General features: G+C 43.5%; 1 protein-coding gene across 1 annotated transcript in view; it reads right to left on the minus strand.

The window, feature by feature from the left end:
• Positions 1 to 20297, minus strand: part of LOC124721953 (thrombospondin type-1 domain-containing protein 7A-like) — a 1225854-nt gene that overhangs the window by 142910 nt on the left and 1062647 nt on the right. The window contains exon 22 of the mRNA XM_047247119.1: positions 74 to 227. Within this exon, the coding sequence (XP_047103075.1) occupies positions 74 to 227 (154 nt within the window). The remainder of the gene's footprint in view (positions 1 to 73; positions 228 to 20297) is intronic.

Here is a 20297-nt window from a genome sequence, read left to right on the forward strand (position 1 = left end):
TTCAAACATCTTATAAAATGCTTGTATATTTCAGAAATTATGTAACATGCATAGTAATGCTGCTCATGCTGACCTTTGCACATTCTGACCAGTCTGACCAAGGACTGACTACACAGTCTCCTGGGCAGGCCACATGGCAGGCATTTACATCAGCAGGCTGCTTGACAGGGTCACAGTAGATGTCAGGCACTTCCACTGCAACTTCATTGACGGTCACCTTCATACACCTGGAAACAATTTGCAGTAGTGTTACTCATCATCATGAAACATAGACAACATTTACATTATAGAGAGGTTGCAGCTGCTGTACCTAATTATTCAGAGGAAATCCTCAGAAGAGTGCATGCAAAAAGCGCCTTCAGCATTGCATAATCAGAGGATATTATTTCAATGTATTAACTGATGTATGATAAATGTGTATTTAGTACAGGCAGAATATATAAATTTCAGGTCATTCTTGCCAGTAAAACAAGAAAAATGACATAGTTGATTGAACAAATGAATGGCAGTAGCCTCTATACCTTAGTATAAAATAGAATTTCCCTAGCTTTATCACTATGGACATTATGAAATGTGTGTATGCGAGGTACTAATACATTCTTTGATTCCATGCAGAAGCTGGTTTATTAGTAACTCTTGGCAATTCTTTTGGTGATGCACAGCACCTTTGTATTGGCATCTTTTGTGTCACTGAGCAAAGCCCTGTGGAATCTCAAAGTTCTCTTGTGAAAGTCTATCTCTTATCTGTTAATTTTGTTCTGTAAAAATTAAAGGTAACTGAACAGTTTTCAAAAACAAGGTAGATGGCAACAAGTACATTAAGATTACTTGTAAATGAAATACTTTCTGCAAGTGCTCCCTATGAAAGCCATCCTGGAAAAAGTTCTTCAACTATATTTATCTTGTCATTCCATCTTAAATTCACTAAATATGGCAGAGTCATTATGATTATAATGACTTGTGAACAATGGTTTATCAAATAGTTCAGAGCTTCTCTACCAATATGTGAAGGTTATATTAAATTACTTCACTTGAAAGTTGTCAGTTTGTGTATAGTGCACGAATTATCTGCAGATAGTCCTTGATTTAGCAACAAATTTCTGGTGTGTCAATGCTGCATCAACAATAAGGTCATCTGTGAAGAATCTCCCCTCTATGGACCAAAGACCTTGCTTAGGTATAATGGCTTGCCTGCCTCCTGATACAGATAGCTGTATAGTAGGTGCAACCACAAAGGAGGAGTGTCTGTGGAGAGGCTAGATTAACCTGTGTTTCCTGAAGAAGGGCAGCAGCCTTTTAAATAGTTTCAGAGGCAACAGTCTGGAAGACTGACTAATCTAGCCTTATAACATTAGCTAACATGGCATAGTTTGTACTAGAAGTGGGAACAGCTGAAAGCAAGAGGAAACTACAGCTGTGATTTCTTTTCCCCTAGGGCATGCAACTCTACTGTGTGGCTGAATGATGATGGCATCCTTTTGAGTAAAATATTCTGGAGGTAAAATAGTCCCCCATTTAAATTTTGGGGCAGGAACTACTTAGGAGGCTATCATCATCAGTAAAACAAGATTGGCAGTATACATGTAGGAACACGGGACATTAGATCCCTTAATCTGGTCGCTAGGTTAAAGAATTTAAAAAGTGAATAGGATGAAGTTAGGTACAGTGAGACTTAGTTAAGTGAGATGTCAGGAAGAACAGGATTTGTCGTCAGATAGGTACAGATTATAAACACAAAATCAAATACAGGTAATGCAGGAGTAGAAATAATAATTAATGGGGAAATAGGACTGTGGGTAAGCTATCGTGAACAGCATAGTGAATGCATTATCATAGCCAGGATAGACATGAAGTCAATTCCCACCACAGTAGTACAAGTATATATACCAGCTTACTCTGCAGATGATGAAGAGACTAAAAAAATGTATTATGACAGAACAAAAATTACTCAGATACTTAAGGGAGAGGAAAATTTAGTTGTGATGGGGACTGGAAATTAACAGTTGAAGAAGGAAGAGAAGAAAAAATAGTAAGAGAATATGTGCAGAGATTGGGGGGGGGGGGGGGGGGGAGGGGATCAAAGAGGAACCAACCTGATAGAATTGTGCACAAAGTATAATTTAATCATTGCTAACACTTGGTATAAGAATCATGTAAGAAAGCTTATGTGTAGAAGAGGCCTGGAGACAGTGGAGGGCCTTATATTGATTAGAATATTTCCAAAGACAGATGTGGACTCTGACCATAAGTTATTCCAGTTGTAGTGATATGAAGTGGAATAACCACATAGACTTATGGGTAAGCGTTGTAGGGTTGCCGAATCCAATGATGCACACTACACCACATGTAATAAACACTATTTTTATTTCTCGTAAGCACACATATACAGCTGTTTACAGTCTAAATTCTCAGTACACGTCCGTACACTTTCGCGCGCGACCACAGACTGGGGCAAAGAGCTTGCCAAAAACAAAGATATTAACCGCGACTTGGTCGATAGTCGCCACATTAGCCCCCCCCCCCCCTAGAGTGTGGAGCACAAACATAAATATTGGGGCATACATGTAAAGGGAACACCCAGGGGGGAGGGAGAGGGTGTTTAATCAGAAACCATACCTTACATTACATTACATTAGTAATTGAAGTCTTCGAGCCAGCGAGGGGGGCGGATGGTCCTGCCTGACCGGGTGAATCCTCGTACAGCAGTTGAGGGATCTGGGGAGGGGATGGTGGGTTGTGAGGGGCCAGGATAGCGGATCTGAATGCCTGTGGCGGTACGTAGGACTTTGACCGTTGATGGGTCAGTACCAACAGGCAAGGGGACAGACTGGAGGAGATGAATGTGAGTTAAGTTGTCACTGGGGAAGCTGGCTTGTTCGTAGAAGATGTACACATTACCCGGCTGCATAACAAAAAACACATTAGAGCTGCAAATAAGATCTGTGTTGACATTCACTACCACTTCCTGATACGGGTTGACAGAATCTCCACACGAGTCGTCATCGGTGACATCACACGCTCTGAGGCTGGTCCCTGATACATCACTGAATCCTAACAGGGGAGAGGCGAGGGGCTGCCTGTAGGAGGGTAAGTCATCACACGCATCACTCTGCCTAGGAATGTCACACGCACCTGTAGCACTGTCACACGACTGGGGGTGGGGAACGTCACACGTGTGGGAATGGGCGTCGCTCATCCATGGACTGTCGGTAGATGCCTCATGCGAGGTGGGTGCAGCAGGGGATGGGGTCTGACTGGGAGGGGTATCGGGCAGTTCTCCCAGAGTCCATGCAGGTTTGAGGCGGCAGACAGATACCGTTTGAGGCGTGCTGTTAATGAGCACTTCGAACGTGTTGGTACGCCGTGATATGACTCTGTGCGGGCCCGTATATGGAGGTCTGAGTGCCGGTCGGATGGTGTCATCACGCACCATGACGTGAGTGCACGACGCCAAGTCCTTATGCAGAAATACGGGGGGGGGGGGGGGGGGGGGGGCGTGTGTGGTCGAGGAGGCGGCACGCGGATGTTAGCAATTAGCTCCTTGACCTGCCCGACGAATGTCGAGTCGCAGATTTGATCTGGAGGAAGTGAAGGCTCAACTAACTCTGCTGGGAGTGTGAGGGGTTCTCCATACAGTACCTCTGCCAGGGATGCGCCAAGGTCCTCTTTGTACGCGGCCCGAACGCCTAACATTACCCATGGTAAGGCATCGGCCCACTCACCTCCGTGGCACATCAGAAAAGCTTTAAGCGTTCGGTGCCAGCGTTCCACAAGCCCATTGCTCTGGGGGTGGTATGCTGTAGTCCTAAATCGTTTCACCCCACACAGTTCACAAAGCTGTCGGAAGAGGGCAGACTCGAACTGGCGGCCCTGGTCGGTGGTGACAGAGACTGGGCAGCCGAAGCGCGAGATCCACATTAACAGCAGGGCTCGGGCCACTGCATCGGCTGTGATAGTAGTGAGAGGAATTACCTCTACCCAGCGGGTAAACCTGTCAATTGCGGACAGTATGTAACGGAAGGGGCCTGAGGGGGGTAAGGGCCCGACGATATCGATGTGTATGTGCTGGAATCTTCTTTTTGCCACATCGAACGTACCCATGGGGGGCTGTGCATGACGTCCTACTTTTGCGCGCTGACAAGCCACACATGCTCGTGCCCAACTGCGACACATATACAGCTGTTTACATTCTAAATTCTCGGTACACGTCCGTACACTTTCGCGCGCGACCACAGACTGGGGCAAAGAGCTTGCCAAAAACAAAGATATTAACCGCGACTTGGTCGATAGTCGCCACAGACTCATTCACAGATAAGGCAGGTGTCAGACTTCAGTTTATTGGTATGATACTGTGAAAATGAAATTAATTTACGAAGAAAATTACTGGTACTTATTTAACACTCATGCTACATATTCTAGAATATAGCTCAAGTTTGTGGAACCTATGCTAAACAGGACAAACAGGGGATGTTAAACATATACAAAGAATGGCAACAAAAATGGTTACAGGTTTGTTTGATCCACAAGAACAGCAATAGGGTTGTGATTAACTGATACTGTGTTCATTGGATGCTGCGTTTTTACATTTTGTGAAGTGCACAAATTTACATTTCCGAACATTTGAAGCAATTTTCCAATCTTTGCATCACTACGTAATCTTATCAAGTCCAGGCTGAACGTTTATTTATCTTTTGTCGGACAGTAATTCATTGTACATGAAGGGCGCCCATACATGGGGAGAAGAGGTGTCCGTCATTCCCCTCTCCCCTTTCTCTCAGGGAAAGGGTAAAATTAGAGTGGCCAGGTGTTTTTCTTTCTAGAAATGCTTTAAAATTCGGAATTACGTAGGTTTTAACAGGGTCGGAAATGGAGCTTTTTTATGGCTGCTTGCACGTCATAACTCTTCTTCCAAAATATTAAAAATTCCTTCATACCCTCAGGTCTAGTCGCCCCCTCCCCTAAAAATTTTTGTATGGGCGCCCTTGATGCAGAGTGTCCGAGAAGGGATGGTCAGGGATATGACAAAAATGGTCATTCAGATCAAAAAAGACTCGTGAACATGGGCTCTAAAATGCTCATTGCAAAAACTATGAGCTCTTATTCAGTAGAAGAGATGCGTTTCACAGTTGCGAAGACGCACAGCCTTTCAGATATGCACTGTAGAGCCCATGTTTACTCGAACTTTTTTCCTTCGAATGATCGTTCTCGTCATATCCCTGAATATTGACCATTTCTGCTGGGAAACCAGTAGATAATTACATTGTCGGCAAAATGGCCGAGATTAGGCCTATTATCAACATTGTCTACCAAGTCATTAACGTGCGAACACCAAGGGTCCCAACACACTCACTGACTCCTGTAAAAAGATTGCAAAGGTGAAGGAGATGGGCACAGATATAGTAAGACCTAAGGTTCAAAAGTTGATGACTTCCCCGCAACGTCAGTTTTGGTTCAAAATGCTTCAAATGGCTCTGACAAGGGAACCTCCCCATCGCACCCCCCTCAGAATTAGTTATAATTTGGCACAGTGGATAGGCCTTGAAAAACTGAACACAGATCGATCGAGAAAACAGGAAGAAGTTGTATGGAACTACGAAAAAATAAGTAAAATATACAAACTGAGTAGTCCATGTGCAAGATAGGCAATATCAGGCTAATTTGAATAGAAGAGAGCCGTGGTCGCGTGGTTTGCATGAGCAGCTGTGGAATGAGAGGTCCTTGGTTCAAGCCTTCCCTCGAATGAAAATTTTAATTTTTTATTTCCGGTTTACATGACAAACTCTTATGTTTTCATCACTTTTTTGGGAGTGACTATCACATCCATAAGAAAACCTAAATCGGGCAAGGTAGAAGAATCTTTTTACCTATTCGCGAAGTTAGGTGGGTCGACAACATATTCCTGTCATGTGACGCACATGCCGTCGCCAGTGTCGTATAGAACATATCAGACGTGTTTTCCTGTGGAGGAATCGGTTGACCTATGACCTTGCGATCAAATGTTTTTGGTTCCCATTGGAGAGGCACGTCCTTTCGTCTACTACTCGCAGAGTACTGCGATGCGGTCGCAAAACACAGACACTAAACTTATTACAGTGAACAGAGACGTCAATGAACGAACGGACAGATCATAACTTTGCGAAAATAAAGAAAGTAAAATCTTCACTCGAGGAAAGACTTGAACCCAGGACCTTCCGTTCCGCAGCTGCTCACGCTACCCACGGGACCACGGCGCTCCTGAGTTCTCATTTTCCTTGATGTTGCATATCTTGAACATAGGCTATTCAGTTTGTATTTTTGCTTATTTTTTTCATAGTTCCACACAACTTCTTCCTGCTTTCTCGATTGATCTGCGTTCAGTTTTTCAAGGCCTATCCACTGTGCCATCTTATAACTAAATGTGAGGGGGGTGCGATGGGGAGGTTCCCTTGTGAGCACTATGGGACTTAACATCTGAGGTCATCAGTCCCCTAGAACTTAGAACTACTTAAACCTAACTAACCTAAGGACATCACACAGCCGGCCGGAGTGGCCGTGCGGTTCTAGGCGCTACAGTTCGGAACCGAGCGACCGCTACGGTCGCAGGTTCGAATCCTGCCTCGGGCATGGATGTGTGTGATGTCCTTAGGTTAGTCAGGTTTAATTAGTTATAAGTTCTAGGCGACTGATGACCTCAGAAGTTAAGTCGCATAGTGCTCAGAGCCATTTGAACCATTTTTGACATCACACACATCCATGCCCGAGGCAGGATTCGAACCTGCGACCGTAGCGGTCGCGCGGTTCCAGACTGAAGCGCCTAGAACCGCTCGTCCACGTCGGCCGGCTCAATTTTGGATGTTGTCAATTTTTTATCCTGGAACAACAAAATTAAAGGTTCAGTTGTTGTCCCAAATTTATAGCTCGTTAACAAAATTATATCAATCAAATTGACCTTATCTACCAAGGAACATCGTGGATGTTTTTGCCCCTTATACGGCATCGCAAGTTTCTTGTACCTCCTCCCGTTTCTAATATTTTAAAGCAGTACTGTACTTCATTGCTGTCGCACTTCGTAATATACACTACTGGCCATTAAAATTGCTACACTACTAAGATGACGTGTTACAGACGCGAAATTTAACCGACAGGAAGAAGATGCTGTGATATGCAAATGATTAGCTTTTCAGAGCATTCACACAAGGCTGGCGCCGGTGGCGACACCTACAACGTGCTGACATGAGGAAAGTTTCCAACTGATTCCTCATACACAAACAGCAGTTGACCAGCGTTTCCTGGTGAAATGTTGTTGTGATGCGTCGTGTAATGAGAAGAAATGCGATTGCGGTTTATCGTATCGCGACATTGCTGCTCGCTTTGGTCGAGATCCAATGACTGTTAGCAGAATATGGAATCGGTGGGTTCAGGAGGGTAATACGGAATGCCGTGCTGGATCCCAATGGCCTCGTATCACTAGCAGTCGAGATGAGAGGTATCTTATCCGCATGGCTGTAACGGATCGTGCAGCCACGTGTCAATCCCTGAGTCAACAGATGGGGACGTTTGCAACACAAAAACCATCTGCACGAACAGTTCGACGACGTTTGCAGCAGCATGGACTATCAGCTCCGAGACCATGGCTGCAGTTACCCTTGACGCTGCATCACAGACAGGAGCGCCTGCGATGGTGTACTCAACGACGAACTTGGGTGCACGAATGGCAGAACGTCATTTTTTCGGATGAATCCAGGTTCTGTTTACAGCATCATGATGGTCGCATCCGTGTCTGGCGACATCGCAGTGAACACACATTGGAAGCGTGTATTCGTCATCGCCATACTGGCGTATCACCCTGCGTGATGGTATGGGGTGCCATTGGTTACACGTCTCGGCCACCTCTTGTTCGCATTGACGCCACTTTGAACAGTGGACGTTACATTTCAGATGTGTTATGACCCATGGCTCTACCCTTCATTCGATCCCTCCGAAACCCTACATTTCAGCAGGATAACGCACGACCGTATGTTGCAGGTCCTGTACGGGTCTTTGTGGATACAGAAAATGTTCGACTGCTGCCCTGGCCAGAACATTCTCGAGATCTCTCACCAACTGAAAACGTCTGGTCAATGGTGACCGAGTATCTGGCTCGTCCCAATACGCCAGTCACTACTCTTGATGAACTATGGTATCGTGTTGAAGCTGCATGGGTAGCTGTACCTGTACACGCCATGCAAGCTCTGTTTGACTCAATGCCCAGCCGTATCAAGGCCGTTATTACGGCCAACGGTGGTTGTTCTGGCTACTGATTTCTCAGGATCTATGCACCCAAACTGCGTGAAAATGTAATCACATGTCAATTCTAGTATAATATATTTGTCCAATGAATACCCGTTTATCATCTGCATTTCTTCTTGGAGTAGAAATCTGCATTTCTTCTTGGTGTAGCAATTTTAATGGCCAGTAGTGTAGCTCCAAACTAGGGGTGGTACCATTCTGCAATACTACTGATGTTCGAGGACAGTCGTCCGTGGTGGCCGTGTGGTTCTAGGCGCTCAGTCCGGAACCGCACGACTGCTTCGGTCGCAGGTTCGAATCCTGCCTCGGGCATGGATGTGTGAGATGTCCTTAGGTTCGTTAGGTTTAAGTAGTTCTAAGTTCTAGGGGGCTGATGACCTCAGATGTTAAGTCCCATAGTGCTCAGAGCCATTTGAACCATTTGGTCGAGGACAACAGCGAGTAACTACTTTATAGACCTAGTGTGGACAAGTCTGACACACTGCACGAACACACGTACCGTCTAATAGGTCCAGCCACACGGGAACAGGTACAGTTTGTCTCTGCAATGGTGTATCGATTTTTATGTCATGTGTTTATTGCTAGTTTCTAACTGCAGACGTTGTTATTCAAATAGTGCTAATCAATTTTCCCAGTTTCTAAAATAGTCCAATATTTCAAAGCAATTGAAATTTGACGAATGAATATTACTCGTTTTTAAAGAAATTTTAATTAGAAATCAAAGATTTTAGCAGCACTGTTTTGGCAAACTGATATGCTAGTTTTCCACCTGGTCATTAGTAGACAATGAAAAAAACCTTTTATAACCAAGCATCTTCATTTATGTTCAAGTTTGCATTTCTCGAGATGTTCCCCTATTTTTGTCCAACGTCTGTAGATACCCCTTCAGTGATCGGTCAACAACTTTTTCTAAGTTAAAGCCATAGTTCCCCCACATACTCCCACCCAGAGATAAATTTTTCAAATTTCCCCTTGAGATTTGAGACAACTATCTGTTATCTACTATACTAAGCGTGTAAATTTTTCTACTTTCTTTAGCTGTCCTTTGTACATTGATAATCGTCGTTGCTAAAACTGTTACATGTTCACTGATACCAGTTTCAACAGTAATAATGAGCTCAGGTCTATTTGCTATCCATGTGGTATCTGTACTATCGGTCATGTGCGGAAGAGCAGACACCATTTGGATCCTGCAGGCACTATGAATCAAGATACAAAGGAATTACTGACATTCAGCTGCTAATGGGTATTGATTTCTAGCTATGGGGAAAGTTGTAAATTTGTGCTTGCCTGATGTCTCCTGCTCAGTAGGCAGATGCTCTGACCACTAAGCCTTCCGGACATAGTGGAAGTCGCACCTGTATGGACTACCCTAGCACGCCCCCCAATCAGACCCAGATTCTCATCTTATCCACACACTATGACGTAGAGAGCCCCTGCCCATTATCCTAATTACTTACGGCGTTTCGCCTATACCCTTACGTAAGAGTTCGAGCGTGGTATGCATCTCGACTGAAGGGATCGTTGGCCAGCCCCGCCTTAGTTATATATGTGCTGTCCGTTTTTTCGGACATGTCCAAAGAAACAGACAGTGTTTTGATCCTGCAGCCACTATGAACCAAGGCACAAAGTGTCAGTAGTGTGTTGACAAGCTGAGAATTGGGATCTGAATGAAGCTGTGCCAGAGTAGTCCGTGCAATTGCGATGACCACTGCGTCCGGATAACAAAAAATGGTTCAAATGGCTCTGAGCACTATGGGACTTAACTTCTGAGGTCATCAGTCCCCTAGAACTTAGAACTACTTAAACCTAACTAACCTAAGGACATCACACACATCCATGCCAGAGGCAGGATCCGGATAACAAAGTGGTCAGCGCATTTGCCTAGTGACCAGGAGACCAAGTTTCGAATTTGGGTCCAGTACAAATCTTCAGTTGTCCCCATTGAGTAAATCAACATTTACTAGTAGGTAAATGTCCGTAATTCCCTTGTGTCTTGATTCATAGTGGCTGCAGAGTCAAAATAGTGTCTGTTCTTTTTAGACATGTCCGAAAAAACAGACACCACATATATAATTAACGCGAGACTAGCCAGTGGAGATGCACACCATTTATGAATTCTTACGGGAATAGATAAAGTGCCACGAGTAATGAGGATAATGGGCAGGGGAACTACGTCAGTAGTTTGTGGAGATCAGTTGCGAATTTGGGTCTGATCGCAGGTGTGCTAGAATAGTCAGTGCAGTTGCGGTGACCACTGTGCTCGGATGACGCCGGTACGGTAGGTCAGCTTGTCTGAGTGAACGGATCAACGAAGACCCTGAATGGGTGTCGTGAGACGTCCGCGCCGAACAAATGCAAAGAACAATACAGAACAAAATGAGAGCAACAAAGGATAACAATAAAAAAAGATGGCTTAGTGGTCAGAGCATCTGCCCAGTGAGCAGGAGACCGGTGTTTGAATCCTAGTCCGCCACAAATTTTCAACATCCCCATTCGATGTAAATCAATGCGCACTAGCAGCTAAATGTCATTAACTCCTCTCTTCTCTATTTATTGCCCTTTTTACTAGTATATGTACGTCATGAATCGACTTCAGATCTAACTGTTATAAATAATTTTCAAAGAACACGTTCAGTATACTTTCGTCTACCATTAAGTAACAGCAATCATCGCAGTCGGATATTGGATGATTAAAATGCCTTCCAGTGATGACAGTATGATTGGGAAAACTACAAGCGAGCTAAGACTTTCTCTAAAGTTTTCAGGTACGTCTGGTGTGAAATCTAATGCTCGATAAGATGACCCAAACATAAGTTTGTGCCCACCCTTCAAACTGAGTTTACTGCTGTCTGTTTCAGGTATGAGACAGCTTCCTGTATCCTACCTAGTGTTGTATAATAAATTTTCTTGAGACGGAAAAGCTTCTCTCTACAAATCAACAGGGATTTAAAAAGCATCACACATGTGAAACTCATCTAACCCTTTTCTCACATGACAACTAGGAAACTATGGATGGAGGTATAAAGGTATTTTCCGTATTCCTAGATTTCCAGAAAGCGTTTGGCATGGTGACCCACTGCAGACTGTTAACGAAGGTCCGAGCATACGGATGAGGTTCCCAGGTATGTGAGTGGATCGAAGGTTTCTTAAGAAATAAGAGCCAGTTTGTTGTCCTCGTCGGCAAGTGTTCAGCAGAGACAAGGGTACCGTCAGGAGTGCCACAAGGAGGTGTAATTGGACAGCTGTTATTCTCTGCATACATAAATGATGTGACGGACAAATGGTTCAAATGGCTCGAAGAACTATGGGGCCTAACATCTGAGGTCATCAGTCCCCTAGACTTAGAACTACTTAAACCTAACTAACTACTTAAACCTAACTAACACATCCATGTCCCAGGCAGGATTCGAACTTGCGACCGAAGCAGCAGCGCGGTTCTGGACTGAAGCGCCTAGAACCGCTCGGTCACAGAGACCGTCTGTGACGAACAGTAAGCAGATGACACTGGTGCAGGGGAAGGTGTCATCGGTGAGTGACTGCAGGAGGATACAGTGTGAATTAGACAGAATTTCTAGTTCGTGTGATGAATGGCAGCTTCGTCTAAATGTAGAAAATTGTGAGTTAACACGGATGAGTAGGGTAAACAATAATGTAACGTTCAAATACAGTATTAATGGTGTACTGCTTGAAGAAGTCACTTCGATTAAATATTTAGGAGTAACACTGCAAAGCGATATGAAATGGAATGAGCACGTCTAGATGATAGTCGGGAAGACGAACGCTCCACTTCGTGTTGTTGGGAGAATTTGAAGAAAGTGTAGCTCATTTATGAAGGAGATGGCGTATAGAACGCTAGCGTTACCCGTTCTTGATTATTGGTCGAATTTTTGGGATCCCCTCCATGTCGGATTAAAGGAAGACATCGAAACAGTTTAGAGGCATGCTGCTGGATTTGTTACTGTTATATTCGATCAGCACGCAAGTATTACGAAGATGCTTCGTGAACTCAAATGGGAATCCGTGGAGGGAATGCGACGGTCTTTTCGCGAGGCACTACTGCGGAAATTTAGAGAATCTGCGTTTGAGGCCGACTGTATATCGATTCTACTACCGCCAACATTGATTTCTCGTAAGTAACACCAAGATAAGATGTAAGAAATTAGGGCTCGTACATAGGCCTACAGATAGTCGTTTTTCCTTCACTCTGTTTGCGAGTGGAACAGGAAGAAGATAATTATAGTCCGTGACAACGTTTACGACTTTTGGACCGGGAGTGCACAGTAGACAGCTAGCCAATCAGCACTCAGTCTGTTTCCGCATTCCGTATTGTGTAAACTTAGGTCATATTTGAGCGTTCTATCGTGTTTTACGTGCGCGAAACTACGATTGACTGATTTCTGTGGTATTCTGTGTGATCTGTGAGTTTTCTCATAGTGGGTGAAACACGTAGAAGGTGCCAAGTGTTTCACAAACAGGCAAAGGATCTTATTTTTAAAGTGTACTCTTTCGTCAAACGTGAGGCAAATTCAGGTGAGCCGGTCTGTTGCCAAGGTGCACGAAATAGTGTAGCTGCTGTCTCTGCACTTCCAGCAGGGTTTACAGTGCAATATTCCATGTGAGTTGCGCGGCCACAGCCTATTAACACAATCGCCAACTATAGTAATGGTAAGTGGTACCCGCAGCCATGCACTGTACGGTGGCTTGCGGAGAAGGTACGTGGATGTAGATGTAGATATAGGTTCCACTACTTTTTAACAGCGCCTCAAACTCTGGGACTTTATTGCAAATCTTCAGAAAGTTGTTCACTAGATTATAACAGTCTTATTTGAGAGTGGGAATTTTTTGCATCCCACACTAATTCTTCGAAGTCTCACACTTCTATCATTATATAAACTGGATATTAAGTCGCCTAATATAAGAAAAAAACCGTTTGTGCGCCTTACACGCAATCAGCTACTTGGGCAGCAGACACTGATTTAAGAGGACCGTAATGTTCCCATTATTATGACACAAGTCTAGCAGGTCGTAGCCTTTGTTGTCACAAACATTCTAAGTGTCTGGTCCAAGTTTTTCACTCGACTTAGAACCAATGCCACGATCTACTGTGGGACAATGTTGAACAATGTCAGCTTCGTTGAAATTCCATGAGAAAGGCTTGTCTTTTCAACCTTCCGTGCCAGTCGCTGGAATGATCTAAGAATGACATCGAAGCACAGAAGAAAGCATCTATCCTTCTAAAGTCCGCCACAATCTGTAGTTGGTTGCAACCTGTTCTCTCAATGGCTGTCAGAACTACCTCTTCAATATGTTGAAGGAAGGAAGATAAGAGATTAACGTCCCGTCGACAACGAGGTCATTAGAGAGGAACACAGGATCGTATTATGGAAAGACTGTGAAGGAAGTCGGCCGTGCCCTTTTCAAAAGAACAGTAACACAGACATTTAGCTTATACTACTTATGGAAATCATGGAAAATAGAAATCTGAATGGCCGGATGAGCATTTGAATCACCTTCCTCTCGAACGCAAATCTAAGTTAACGCAAATGAATAGGAAAAGGACCACCGTAATGTTTGAACACAGTATCAGTAGTGCGCTGCCTGACAGTCACGTCGATTAAATATGTAGGGAAAGCAATATAAAATGGAACGAGCATCTAAGGATTGTAACAGGGAAGGCGAGTGGTCGAATCCGATTTATTGGGAGAACTTTAGGTACGTGTGGTTGATCTGTAAAGGACACTGCGTATAGAATACCAGTGCGACCCATTCTTGAGTTCTACTAGAGTGTTTTGGATCCCCACCGGGTCAGATTAAAGGACATCGAAGCAAGTTAGAGGTGAGCTGCGAGATTTGTTACTGGTAGTTTCGAAAAACATGCAAGTATTACGGAAATACTTCGTGAGCTCGAATTTGGTTAGAAAAGGCGATGTCCTTTTCGACGAACGCTATTGATGAAATTTAGAGAACTGGCATTTGAAGCAGGCTACAGAATGATTCTACTGCCGCCAACGTTCATTTCGCGTAAGGACCACAAAGATAAGATAAGGTAAGAGAAATTAAGGCTCTTACGGAGACATATAGATAGTCGTTTTTTTCCTCGCTCTGTTTGCGAGTGGAACCGGAAAGGAAATAACTAGTAGTGGCACAAGGTACCCCGCCGCCGTGCACTATACGGTGGCTTGCGGAGTAAGTCGGTACATGTAGATGTAGCTTCCTTCCTGTTATTTTCCTAGGCGGTACCATCTTGCCCCGTGCGTTCTACCTAATATGAACTGAACCGTAACCATTTTGCCCTTGCTTCCCATTGACATGGAACACAGCAGGCTCCCGAACAGGGAAAGTTCATTGCAATAGCTCAGTTTCAGATGCAGTGGGCACTCTGTGACGCTTGACTATATGACACTGACATGATTCTGGATTCTAAAGCGAGTTATACCAATTTCATTATACGAGAGTTGGAACTTTAATAGTGGCAACTATTTGGCTCTGAGCATTATCGGACTTAACTTCTGAGGTCATCAGTCCCCTAGAACGTAGAACTACTTAAACCTAACTAACCTAAGGACATAACACACATCCATGCCCGAGGCAGGATTCGAACCTGCGACCGTAGCGGTCCATCGGTTCCAGACTGTAGCGCCTAGATCCGCTCGGCCACCCCGGCCGGCGGCAACTATTTATTTACAGCTCGTACAAACTAGGTACGAGTTTCAAAGTTTTACTGACCTTCAAAGTAGTCACCAGCATTTTGTATTCCCGTTGCTAGCGATGTGGAGGTCGTTGGATACACTTAGCAGTGCCAGTTGTGTTGACAGTTCGAGCAGCGCAGTCTATTGCCCGAAGAATTTGTAGAAGTTCTGAAGTGAATGCCGTGAAGTCTTTCCTTCAGTTTAGAAATCGAGTTGAACTTACGAGGGCTTAAGTTAGGGGAGTGCAGTAGATGGTACAGCACTTAACAGTCCCATCAGTCAAACAAATCAGTAACATCGCTGGCAACGGGTTGTACACAATGCTGGTGACTACTTTGAAGGCCAGTAAAACTTTGAAACATGTATTAATTTTGTACGAGCTGTAAATAAATAGCTATTAAAGTTCCAACTTTCGTATGTAAGCTAGTCAGGAGTTACCTCAGAGTCGCTGCACGCTAATTATTTCGTTTGCTATTTTTATGGACATTGTGACAGTTTTTTAATATACTTAGTCTCCTCGAACTATTCTAACAAAATGAGCAGTATTAAGGGGGGAAGAGGAGATGAAAAGAGCAAGGGGATGAAGTGATGGACGAAGTGTTGGGGGAAGAGGAGATCTGTGCAGCAAATTAGTTGAACCGACAGACAAGTAAAGACATGGGTAAATGTCTAGTATGTGTATAAAGCAGAGTGTATGTTTCTATTTATGAATGTGAGTGTCTGACTGGATCTGGCATGACACGTGTGTTGTGTGGGTGTAGTACGGGTGTGCCTTATCGACCTGCTTTGCAGGACAGCCTACAAATAAGGGCTAAGAAGCGGTTTTCCAGCTCCTGATGTGTAGGCTGCGCTGCACTACAATGCTGGATTGATTTCAACCATTCTTGGTATACATATCACTTGCTATCTGGAAAGAGCACTGTAAGGGTATGAACCACCTACCACTCGAAGTGGTGGGATGGGGGTCAATTTAACGCACTGTGCGCAAATACTCAGACCATATCCAACCAGTATTTGAGAATGCCACACGGAGTGGCCAAGGGGTTTGAGGCCCCACGTCACCGATTGCACGTTCCCTCCCGCCGGAGGTTCGAGTCCTCCGTCGGGCATGGGTGTGTGTGGTGTTCTTAGCATAAGTTAGTTTAAGTTAGCGTAAGTAGTCTGTAAGTCTAGGGACTGATGACCTCAGCAGTTTGGTCCCTTAGGCATTCACCCACATTTGAACATTTGAGAATGAGAATACTTAGTGACTTGCAACAAACTTTACACATAATTTCAGGCCTTTATATAACTTTCTCTCGATGACACCCCTCCAACAAAATGACGAAAGGAAATAAGTTTATCGGTTACTAAATTTTTCGCTGTTCATGCAGTAAAACTGCCGTATCAAGCATGTCGTTTTAACTTATTAACCGTAGCTTAATGTTGCTAAGAGTACGCACATATACCATTGAACGCACCTGAAAAATTAGATCATTGTATGACACACAGTTCAGGAGATGGTTCCGTGTCCACTGCAATTGTAATACACTATGTCGTTGGGTCAATACGTAAACATGTAGGATTGGTCTGCTGCGGAGCCCCATGTTCTACAATGTACGATGGATGGTGTGTTCCCAAACACTTGTGCGTGCACCAGCATTGTGCTCTTTCGGCAGAGATGCTACAGATTACCATCTATCCTACTTTACAGAGCAGACAAGCCTCCGAAACCCACTTTCTGTGAAGAGCCGTGGACGTCCAATGATTTAGTGCCTAGTGATAGTTTGACTGTTCTTCTACCTCTTTTCATAGATGCTGACGAGAGTGGCACGAGAACAGTTAACAAGCTTCGCCGTTTCGGAGATACTTGTTCACAGGCTCTGGGTAAAAATAACCTGCCCTTTGTCAAAGTCGCTTATTTTAGTGGATATCCCCATTTGCAGCACATATCTTCGCTAGGGTGATCCCCCGTCCGTGTCTGCTCCGCTTACATACTTTTGTTACCGCGTCACGTGCCCGCAACGCCACCAGGAGGCATCCAACGTTGCGATGGGCAGTGGTCATAATGTTTTGGCTTATCAGTGTATGTGTGAAATAAATGTCAGCTTCGCATTTGTTGAATATCTCCCTCCAAGACCCTTGAACGACTTGAGCTTAATTTGCTACACATATTACTTACCTCTTGGAGGGGCTGGGGGCGATGGACAGAGAGAAGCAGGGGGGGGGGAGGAGATAGAGAGAGGGGGGAGGAGATGGATGAGAGAGGGAGAGGAGGGGTTGTACTGAGATAGGAGAGAGGATGAAGTGGCAGAGAGAGGAGGGAGCAGGACATAGACTAATAGAACATTGGGACAAATAAATCTCTGGGCAACAACAGATTTCTCAGCTAGTGACAGATATTACTCAAAGAACGTAAAACAGCTTGTGGAGCTCAAACCTTTAAATTACGAGTACCTCTCCTCATCAAGCAATTGAATAAGGTGTAATATTACTCCAATACATGCAGACTGATCCATCCATCCGAACCATGCAGTCTCACTTCATGTGATCCATAGTTCTCAGTACAGGTCTGATGAACAATGGTCACATATACTTGTCAAGGAGATAACAAGATGTGTGGGTTTTCCGGAACAGATGAGAGCAGGAATTGATAGCTTCAACCAGTAAACCTCCAGTTCGAAACTGAATCGAAGTCGCATATTTAAAACAGCTTCAACTTCCACTTACTTTACAAATGAGTTACTGTATTATATATTTGACTTTAAGCAAATAAGCGAGAAGTGTACTATAGAAGGTTTGAAATTTCTTAAAGTTTGTTGGAAGTCGCTAAGTGCTCTTATCATGAAGCACTGGATGAATATAGTATGGGTAATTTGCGCTCCATTTTAAACAAAAGCAAATTTCTCACTTATCTCAGTATGTGTGACGTCATATGTCCTGCACTATGTATTGTATAATGTAATAATTTTCCAGGTACATTCAATGACATATGTACATGCTGTCTGCAAAGTGGGTTACGAATGGAGTTAGTAATAAAGAAGTAATAAATTAAAACGTCATTCTCGATGTTGAAGTTTTACTGCGCGCCATTTTAAGCAGTAGCTCGTTTTTCACGCGTCTAAATTTCTATGCTGCCATATCTCTTGACCTATGTGTCGTGCAATGATATAATGTTGCAAGTACACTCAGTGGTATCCCTGTATGTGAATACTATCTGCAAACTGTGTTGCGAATACAGTCAGTATGAAGAAATAATAAATTAAGACGTCATGTCTAGAGTTGTAAACCATCTTAGGCTAACATAGACTAGGATAAGTAAATCTAGACTACGGTAGTTTTCGCAGTAACTTCGGTCAGTTAAGGTGTAACAGAATGTTGTGTGGCGAGGGCCTCCCGGCGGGTAGACCTGATCGCCTTTTGAGGCGACGCCACTTAGGCGACTTGCTCGTCGATGAGAATGAAATGATGGTGATGAAGACGACACAAACACTCAGTCTCTGAGCGGCGGAAATCTCTAACCCAACCGCCGTGCCGGCTCCACTGAGCTACCGTGGCGGACAGTTACGGTCATTGATCCATCACCTGAAAACTGGGTGTGTTGCATACCCATCGGGTGTTACCTCATAACGATCTTGTTAGTTACGTATACGGTCAGTGTCTTACTAGAGTCCCCTAGAAACAAGAATCGGTGAACAGTATAGAAACTGAGTGAGGATACAGAAAGGGCCGGGTAACCTACGGAACATTTTGGTCCTAAATAGTTAGCATCCTGTTTGTTACTTAAGAATAAGCAATATTTATAGCAAAACGTAAACTGTCCATGTTTAACACAAGTTTTATACGAAAATTGTTGATCTGTAACGTGAAACAGGGGGATACTGTAGTAAAAATAAAGAAAACAATACAAATTTATCACATAGCGCTGGTAACCGCAATTTCCCCAACAAAAAAGTAAAATAAAGAAAATACACGAAACAAAAATAAGTCAAATATCGCTTCAATACTTCGTCGAACTTGTATAAAACAACTTTCGCATTCATCAATAATAACAGGAAACTCTTGCCTTAGATCATGATGAAAAGCGTTCTATTGAGTAGAGACTAACAACAATAATTATATATATATATATATTTATGTTTGTGCAAGTAAACTGTACTTGATCAAAAGTAATTGCTTTGGTTGCGTAAAAGTGCAGCAGTTACGCGATAACTAATTTTCAATGCTTATAAAATGCAATTTATTTTCTGTGACGATATAAAAGACACAATAACTTAACACTGAATAATGCATTGTTCTAATCAATATATGTTATTAAAGTAAGGGTACAATTTGCGTGCCTTTAAAACTCAGAAACGAGTCCCGGTACGATCAAGAGAGTTGCATGGCGTGGTAGCCCTCTATCCCCATACGTGAAGAAAGTACTCGTTTTTCCTGAAGGATGTGCTTTTGAAGATCTAAGAGCTGTGAGGTTTTTCCCTATAGAAATTTATAGAATATTCCAGAACATTCGCGAGTATTCGAAAATATTATACAACATTCGAGAGTATTCAAGAACATTCCAGAATGTTCCGGAATGTTCCACAATGGTCCGAGGTGTTCTGGAATGTTTGGGAATAGTCTGGAATGTTCTGGAACATTCCAGAATGTTCGGGAACATCCCAGAACATCCCATATCATTGTGGAACATTCCAGAACGCTCTCGAATGTTGTAGAATGTTTTTGGGTACATTGTGAACCATTCCAAGGCTTTCTTTTTGTATCTTCTGTAATTCGCCACTGGTGGGGCTACCCATTGGTAGGAGTATATGAAGCAATACCAGACGTCGGTTCGAACATCAGTTTCTTATCAGTGACGAATAGAGGAACCGAAAAAGTAGTGCAGTGAGTGAATAAAAACAAACAGCGCATTGTGAGTAGTCAAAGTGATACAATGACTGAACGTTAATTGAAAATGTATTGTGAAATATGCGGAAAGCGTACTTAGCGTATTTGTTAATAAAAAGCTGTTTTGATATATATTGTAGGCAATGCCCAAACGTAAAGAGTAGGATATCATGCCAATTCTGAAGCAAAACGGCAAAAACAAAAAGCACAGAGAAAAAGCGAAACAGACGAAGAGCGCGAAGCATTTTTAAGTTCCCAACGAACAACAATGAGCACTGTGAGAAGCAGAGAAACAAAAAAACAACTACATGAACGGATTGAAAAATCAAGAATTGTGACACAATCTTATAATAAACCAGCCATGAAAATATCACCGTACAAGAAGCGCCGGTGAGGACATGTAAGCGGTGCAGCCTAAGAAATGAAGCATTCCGCCACGACCCGAGGAAAAAATATAACAAACACAAACAC

The sequence above is a fragment of the Schistocerca piceifrons genome, chromosome X (genome assembly GCF_021461385.2).
Source record: "Schistocerca piceifrons isolate TAMUIC-IGC-003096 chromosome X, iqSchPice1.1, whole genome shotgun sequence".
Taxonomy (NCBI): domain Eukaryota; kingdom Metazoa; phylum Arthropoda; class Insecta; order Orthoptera; family Acrididae; genus Schistocerca; species Schistocerca piceifrons.